Source organism: Alligator sinensis, unplaced genomic scaffold (genome assembly GCF_000455745.1).
Source record: "Alligator sinensis unplaced genomic scaffold, ASM45574v1 scaffold19_1, whole genome shotgun sequence".
In the NCBI taxonomy this organism is placed as follows: Eukaryota; Metazoa; Chordata; order Crocodylia; family Alligatoridae; genus Alligator; species Alligator sinensis.
In genome coordinates, this window is record NW_005841916.1 from 3,463,188 (window position 1) to 3,472,276 (window position 9,089).

Genomic DNA, 9,089 nt, shown 5'->3' on the forward strand with positions numbered 1-9,089 from the left:
TTTCCTTCATATCCTTTTTTTATTTACTTGTCCTAGACCTATAGGGACATAAAAGCACTCTTCTGAATTATATGGTGGTTGTGATGAAGGACTTTGTTCAGATTCTGAGGGCTTAAGTATGAGATGGCTTTTGATATTTATACCACCTGACTGTAGAAGGTATTTATACTGGCAACATTTCAGATAAAATCATGCTGATCATATCACATTTATTATATTGCTCCATGAAATTTTAAATAGCATCTAATAGTTTTGCCAAATAAAGTTTCCTCATTAGCTGGGGATATATCTAATGCCCAATTGGCCCTACATTTCTGCTTCCTATCCAGTGTATTGGAAAATGTTGTTTTACATTCAAATATATATCTGTGTAGCAAAATTTTGCTCTTATGAAATATTCCAGTTCAACTACAGAGTGCTCAATTGCAGTAGGTTTGCTTTGCCTACATCATTACAGGTTGGTGAAGAGAATCACTTCAATCAACAAAAATGTCCTCTCTCTCTAAGTTTCTCCCAATCAAGATTTGTTCTAAGCACTTAGTGACCTACTTTCTGGAAAGGACATAAGATTTTAGATATGCATAATAATGTCTGATTGCAAACGATTAAGATTTTATTTAAGTTTTAATTGATTATATGTATGAAGTCAACAACTAAGCTATCAGAGAATGCTCAGCCATAGTCTGTACCATCTTAGCTTGATGATGGTTTGGATCATTTTATTTTATGGTTTTTCTGGATCAACTTCTTTTTGCTTTAGTGTAGTTATTATTAGTATTTTACTATTCACTGTAATGCAAATACTACTTAGCAGGGGTAAATCATCAAGAATAAGGTTGCAACAAGGTATTGTGCAGAAGCATATAACTCATGTTTTCATCATTATGTGGATAGGATTTGGATTTCATTATTGCTATTGAATTATGTCAGCTGGCAATTTCATCTTTAATCAACTGTTAACGGGACTTAATATAATGGATAACAATCTAGATAAAATAGAAATTATGTTAGTTTCTTTTAAATGAAGCTGAATGATCCCATAGGGCAACAGATATAAGTGCATCTTCAAGCATTAAATGCATGAATATTATGTTGTCATAAGAACAGACTAGATGTGTATCTTTCTCTTCTTGCTAGAATACCTTTTCATTATTAACCCCCCCCAACAACAAACAAACAGGATAAGGGCCGTGCTTGGGGTTGCTTGTCTTTTCAAGGCTAGGTTACTGCAATTCTTTAAGCTGTAGGAACTGAGTTCTCTCTAGCAGTTCTCAAACAAGCAACAGAGAAAAAGCTGTTGTTTTATAATGCTTTAAACTATGTTTCCTTTTTTCATCTGGAGCAGTAATAGGCATATATTAGAATATAGCATTAACCCATTATTCACTACCCATTTACAACCCTTGAATCTAGAAGGGTAGATACTTTTGAATGGACTGGCATATTCTTACACACAATTGTTTCACAACTACCTCTGATTTGAAAACTTTACTCTGGTTTCCCCTTAAAATTCTATCACAGTTTGCAAATCTTTTTATTGTCTAAGACCACTGTTTGTTATATGTTCCTCATTATTTGACAGGCAAGATAGCCACAATGATTAAAAAAATTCCCAAAGTAATTGGCAACAACTTCCTCGGAGTGATATTAAAGATACCAGTCTCCATGGGTGGATCTAGGATTTCAAAAAGGGGGGTGTGAGGGATAAAATTAGCGCTCTCCCCTCTCCCACCCCAGCAAGCAGATCATGCCATGGAGGCAGGATTTTGAGTCCCCAGCTGAGGGTGAGGGAAACCCCAGGCTACTTCTGCACTGTTCCACCGGGGGTCTACAGTGAGTGGCTGCACATGGTGCTGGGCTTAGCTTGAGACAGCAGTGTTGGTGGACAGATCCCCACTTCTAACAACTTCTCCCTTCCTGGCTCTCCCAAGTGTCCTCAGCTGGACAGAAGAAGGCCCTGGAAGGTGGAGGGGGGACTGCCCACTGATGTCGCTCAGCCTGGTAGCCCACATACCCACTTCCCATAGTTGGAACCCCTGGCCCAGTGGAGGAAATCTACGCAAGGGAACAGACAACAGGGACCTGCTACTGCCAGCAAGCCCAGCACCCTGTGAAGCCGCTTCAGGAAGCCACTGTCTAGTGAGCTACACTGTTAAAGGGGCATGTGACCACGCCATTGTGTCCTGCCCCCCTAGATCCATCCCTGCTAGTCTGCACATGTTCTTGCCGCAGAACATGACCACATAGGTAGGTAGATATTTTCTGTGTAACTGCAACTATGGTAGCTTGTCATCCGCTTAATTTTAAGTTACATGGATAGCAGAGTATCATATAACTATGCCATTTGGGTCTGGTGTTCATTTCCAAACTCACTTTTTAACTTTGTATTTTATTTTGTATGCATTTTGCTTTAAAATTAAATGTTTTATGATGAATAGAAGTATAGTAAAATAATTTTTAAATGCCCAGTGTGATTTCACTTGAGGAAAAATGCTTCCTTAATGCTCTCCAAAAGGAAGGCACCTCCAATAAATAGAAGTGCATGTGCCTGCTGTGTGTGAGGGAGAAAGGGAGACTATTAGTTATGAGCTTTAATGTTGTTTCCTCTCTTGCTGCAGATAAATAAAAAGGGGAACCATTAAACTTAGCAATGGCATCTGGCCCCTTTTCCCCAAAGCAGGATCTCTGACTAGTGAGGCCAGGTTAGATAGATTTACAACATGTACTTTACAACTTCATTTTATAGGACTTTCTACAAGTCTTCATTTTTTTCTTTTCTCCCCTTTTCCCAACCTTATTTAATGTAGATGTCTACTGCAGCAACTAACCTCTAGCTGACAGGAAGGGTTAGGCTGATGGCAAAGCTGCTCTGGGAATTACATAATAATGGTGCTGCATCCAAGAGCAATATACCCTGATATTTCCTCCCTCCAGAAAAATGTCTTTCACTTCTCTTAGCCTCTGCTAGACTTTCTTTGGGGAATTTAAAGTTTAGTAATAAACTCACATCTTTTAGTTTATAGTGTATTCTGGGGCTGTTAATGCTCCAAGGACTCTCAACAAATTGTTTTTATACCGTCTTTAGAAAACACTTTCCTTTGGAGAAGGTGGTCTAATTGTTTTAGAGAATTCAGTATGTGATTCTTCTCTCTATTTAAATCTGTATTTAAATTTAGCTTTTTCTATGACCATCTACTCCTTAATAAATAAGGGGAAAGTTACATTTGTAGAACAGAAGTCAAATGGAGCAGAAGCCAAGCTTTACAGGCCTCGTTGTGAAAGAACACAGGTAAACTAGGGGCCAAGTGATAAACAGTAGGATCTGATCTCTTTGCTTTCACAGGCAGCAGTAACTTGACTATCCACTCCTATTCCACTTTAGCAGTCATACACACAGTGTGAAATGTCTACCACATCAGTGGTAGATGATTGTGTTTTACACCCACTTTGAATTGTTGATAATAAATTGAGCTTCAGATGTCCCAGTGGAAGTCTGTAGGTAAGTTAATACTACTTGAAACAGCCTGTATCTACTTGTGAGAGAAGAAGGAGTTTAACCATATCTGTGAATAGGGAATTCCCTCCCTTGTAGATCTCTGGGGTTCACAAGATTGTAATGCTACAACTCCTTTCTTCTCCCCAAAGAATCTTACACATCTTTTTATGGAACTTTCTCTTTACAAAAAAAATGCCACACTGGCATAATTTAGAGTTGTTTAACCCCTAAGTCCCCTCCTTCTATTTGTAGCCCTAGAGAAGGATATAGATTCTTCTGAATGGAATGAGAGAAACCAACACAATGACACATGAAAGGATTATTTTAATACAATCTGGCCTCTTAAAGAACAATTTATGGACCTGTGTATTTTAACTAGAATTCTGGTCTGGTTTAATGTTATAGTGTGCCCATTTTCTGTCACATTGTACTAATCATTGATCAGCACATTAGAAAAATCTAATGGAAATTAAATAGGGAAGATAAGACTAGTAACTCTATATATATGGAGGAAAACATATCAGTTTTGCATAAAAGGCCAGGATGCCTGGTGTGCTACCTTGGAGTTCTCATCCCTGACTCTGAAGAAATCTGGAAGAGCTCCCTACAAGCTGGACAGGGAAAGCAGGAGGAAAGAGGCAGGTTTTGAAGCCTACCTCTCCAGGTTACTACAGGAATGTCTGTGAAATCAAACCATGTGAAAATGGCTTATTGTGATGAATGAGCAAATTCTGAGAACAGGTACACAGTCAGAATTTTTCTGAGTAGCTTAGTTAAGAAAACCTCATATTATTATTTGGCCTTGAATGGGAGCTTTGGACCTGGGGGTGAGGAGATGAGGACTCCTGAGTCTGCCATTGTAGTGAATAGAACACAGATTTGAGGATAGAGGAAAATATACGGGAGCATTATTAAAATGGAAGGCAAAACCAAAACAATATACACCATACTCACTCGAATTTAGGATGAGGTTCCCCAGTCCCTAAATCAGCATGGGGGTGAAAAAGCCTCATGTTGTATTTGAGTACTGGCCTGGGACAGGCAGCAGCTCAGCTCCAGCTTTGGTCCCAAGCTCAAGGCTAAAGCCAGAGCTGAACTGCTGCCTGCCCTGGGCCAGAATGGCTCATTTGACAGAGGACAGGGCTCTCAGCCAGGAGGAGTTCGGGGGAGACTGTGGGGTGCCCCCCACCCCTTCCCCCTGTGCCTGCATCTCCTGCTGCCCTCTACAGAGTGTCTCCCCCACTTTCTGCTCCCCTTCATCAAGCTTGCCACCCCCTCTTTACCTTCTGCTCTGGCTCCACTCTCTCCAGCCCTGAACCTGCCTGGTTGGGAGCTGCTGCCATTTCTCCTTGGCTGAGCTGAGCTGGGGCCATGTTGGGATGCTGGTGCTAAGTGCTCCAGAGGAGCAGAGTTGCAGCAGAAGGTAAGGTGGGGGGGAGTGGGCAGGAATATGATGGGGAAAGGACTGAGGGGAGAGGCGGCAGGGGGGACAGGGGGTATGGGAGGCAAGGTGGCAAGCAGGCACAGGCATGGGGGATCAATGGGCAGGTGGAAGAAACACAGGCACAGGGGAGACAGGCACAGGGGGAAAAGGGAAAGGGGAACAAGGGGCAAAGGACTCGCATCTTGCCTCCCACTGCTCCTTTCCCCATTACAGCAATGGGGGTGGAGTGGGGGAGGGGATGAATTTAAAAAGGCCTCCCCAATAATTAGTCTATCTATGTGGAAAATTATAATGTGTTATCATTTTCCACATATAGAATCTAATAATTGGGGAGGCCTTCTTAAATTCAAAGTTGCTTTAGGAGTCAGGAAAATATACTAAACCTTAACATATATCTCTATTGAACTTTCAAGATAATGTCTGTCCCTCGGCTTCTTGCTTATGTCGCCTCATCTCTGAATCTCTCCATGAGTTCATACTTCTCCTGCCACTTCTACTACCAGGCTTCCTGCCCTTGTTCTTGAAGCCATTAACCACTCTCCCCCTGCCTACATATTGCTCTTTTGGCTTACTGGGTTACTCCTACATGCCACCAGTTTTGCCACTCTCGACCCCCTGCTTGTATATCTTCCAACAAATACCTCTTGACTTTCTTCTCCATCACCTTTGAAACATGGGTTGTCCATTCCGAACTAGTTCACAAAGGCACTAGCTGCTTCTCCCCTGAATATCACTCAAGATAAGCTTTTACCATAATGCCTATGACTAATGGTTAGGTGGAGGTCAAGTGGGGATTACTGATCCTTATTAAGATATATTTTAAATAATTAATAAACAAGTTACTCCCATATAGGTGCCCTGAGTTTGGAGGGTCCCTGGTGGTTTCCAAGGGTCTGTTTTTGGAGGCAGATCTTAAAATGGATGTAGCTTTCACCACCTAGAGAGAGAGCCAGAACCTTCTCCTGATGTGAGCAGAAAGTCCCAGGTGACCTTAGGGCACCTGTTCCTTCTTTACTCTTCACTTGTTAAAATCCAAATTCAGCATGCTAACACATTTTCTATGCTTCTTATAGCTTTCTTTAATATTCAGAGGGTGACCTTTAGGAGAACAAGGTTAGTGCTGAGACTTCGGCAGTGAACTGTTTTCTAATTCAATTTTTAAAAAGCAAGTAATCTTAAATAATTATAAATCAATTACAGAGCCTGTTGTATACTTCTCCAAGCAAAAAATTATAACAAACTATTTTGAGAGTGATTGAGCAAAATGAACAGCCTCCATAAGGCAAGGAATTTGCGTTTCAATTTATCTTTTCCTTCATAATAGCATCATTTGAAATATGTTTTGCTAAATATGGCAACTGCTCCCATAGAAAAAAAATCAATTATATTCTTACATTTAAATAATCTTTTCCCAGTTATGCTCTAATGTATCACTGTACTTAAGAAATGTACCCCGGGGAAAACACTTCTATTCTTCACTAAAAATCCATGAATAAAATTATGTAAAAAATAATTTATGATGCATGATTTAAAATCTTAACCCAGAATGGCTTCTTATTCAAATATCATCAGAAAATGACACCTCACCCGCAGAAAGGAGTCCAAGGATCCATTTTCCATGTATTCAACCACAATCATTACCGGCCTGCCTGCAAAGACAGCAAAGAAACTCATTAGGATTATAAATATATTAAGAGTTTGTTATATTTCCCACTGTTAGGAATAGATTATTTGCGTTACTTCAATATGTTGCTCATTTCCAAAGTTCTCCTGTACAGCACATATGTATCTTGTTCAGTTATTCATAAGCAGTGTTTTTAATCAATATTTCCTTTACAGGAAGGACCTGAATTAGCTGACTGCATGCAGTTCCTTGTGGTGGTATTTTCTTTTCTATGAAAAAGGTCAAACTGAAGTTCTTTGACTCCAAATGGCTACACTTACTGTGCCTACCAGTGGGAGCGGTAGGATCTCTGACATGAATGTGCACTAAGTATAATCATATAATATTCTGAAAGCACTTGAAGTCAGGCAAAAGGAAAAAAATAGGAATTGTAAACCATCTCTAAGAAATCACATGCTATACATTAAAATCAGTTCTCTTGTGGGAAAAAAACCCGAAGATTCAATGACTCTACATAAATAAAATATAAGCAAAAAACCAAACAAGCACTGTTCTTGGTCTACTTGCCACCCACCCCCCCCAAAAAAAAAAAATAAATAAAATGACCTCTCCTATAGCCCGATAGAATGAAAGGGGAGAAAGAACAAGAACTTGTGTATTTGCACGTGCAGAATTTTATGTATATTTACATAATATGGGGTCTTCACTCAATAGTTTTTAAAACAAGGTCAGTTCGTTTTACCTACAGGTATACTGACATATGGTGGCCCCAATCCAGCAGAACATTTAATTAAATAGTTAATTTTAAGTATGTGGCATTTCCATTCAGATCAGTGGAACTACTCATGCATTTAAAGTACAGCCTGTGCTAAAGTACTTTACTGGACTGGGAGCTAGCAGGATTTCTTATGTGTCTCATTTTGATTGACTAACACAGATGTTCCGGATGATCCTGTATTATGTTCAATAAAGAACCAACTTAAAAGCTGATTAATATTGTATGGCTCTTACAAACATGCCCAAGTTACAGAAGATAAAATTAAAAACTGGTCATTTACTGGAATGACATTTTATTGTTGTTCAGGAATAAACTATTACTCCAGAGCTGCCTGACAGGGAAAGCCCAATTAACACGTTAAACAGGGTCTGGAGTGAGATGTTGTTTTAGAATTGTTAATATTACAGGGTAGTGACTAATATAGGCAAGACTAATGAATGAATATTTATGCAAGATTGGGAGGAAGGGAATGGAGATTAAAAAAGCAACCTCTTTTTCAGGATAATACCTGTATCTTATGGAGTCTGTCTGAAGCAGGACTTATGACACCTGATGTCACTATAATTCCTCCCATTTGTTTCTCTTGGAACAGTTATAATTTCAATGAGTCCTGAAGTCTTTATAGATAATATTTCTATGGCTCTCTTTTTGTGCTATTCGTAGATCATTCTCTTTCTGAGAAATTTTTTTTCAAACAAGTAAGGAAACACAGTATATAAAAGGGAGAAAATAGTAGTCACTAGGGGTTTGTGAGCAGTTAACATTCAATTTGGATTTGGCCCGATTCAGAGGAGAGAGATTCAATTTGCTGATTCAGATCACTGTCCTAATTTGATTCAGTTGAATCTGAAGATTTGATTCTGATTCAGAGAATCAGTGATTTGGCCATAGACACAGCTTTATATGTTTTTTCTATGTACCTTGAGGTACCAGGCGCGGCTCGTGAACACTGAGATGGTGGGGTGGATGGAGCATCCCACAGGAACTTCCAGTCCACTTCTGGGTCTGCCACCGAGCATGTGGGGGACCCACCCATGCTCCCGTGGGATGTTCCATCTGCCCCACCATCCCAGTGTTCAGGAGCCATGCCTGGTACCTCAAGGTATATAGAAAAAACATATAAAGCTGTGTCTATGGCCGAATCATCGAATATCTCCGAATCGATAGTTCACACTATGGGCTGCTCAATAGAAACCCTATCCAGAGATACTCAAGTCCTTTTCTGAGCTGTTACAGTTAATTTGGAAATCAGAAGGGTGAAGGAGTTGTCCAAGCTATTCATTTCAAATGTGAAGTTACCTACATTTGTCAACACTGCCTTTCATGTATTGCTGCTCTGTCCACTCACTCAACTAGGTCAAGTTTATTTATTTATTTATTTGTTTTTTAAGTTTCTTGCAGTGTTCTGTAGATTTTCCTTACAAAAGCTGGTTTTGCCTGTAAACCTTGCTACCTACTGATTTTCATCCTTAGATCATCAATAAATAGTAGATGTTCAAAAAGCCTGAGGTGGAACCGATTCAATCTACCCAAGTTTCTCTAAAATGCATAGACTGAACCGGGAATGAACAGAATGCATGTTCACTCTTGGGTGATGGGGCAGGTATGCAGCTCGCCAGGCTAGAAGGCAGGTGATACTCTCACATGCCTCCCAGTGGGGCCACTTTCCTCAGCCCTGGCCCCCACCGCCAGTGGCCCTGTTAGTGGCAGGGGGGGGCCCCCCCCCGCATGTCTGGCCCGGGGGGGG

General features: G+C 40.3%; 1 protein-coding gene across 1 annotated transcript in view; it reads right to left on the reverse strand.

Annotated features, from left to right (window-relative positions):
• The window catches only part of EPHA6 (EPH receptor A6), a 549,557-nt gene that overhangs the window by 123,883 nt on the left and 416,585 nt on the right, over positions 1-9,089 (reverse strand). The window contains exon 12 of the mRNA XM_025198213.1: positions 6,528-6,589. Coding sequence (XP_025053998.1) covers positions 6,528-6,589 — 62 coding nt within the window. The remainder of the gene's footprint in view (positions 1-6,527; positions 6,590-9,089) is intronic.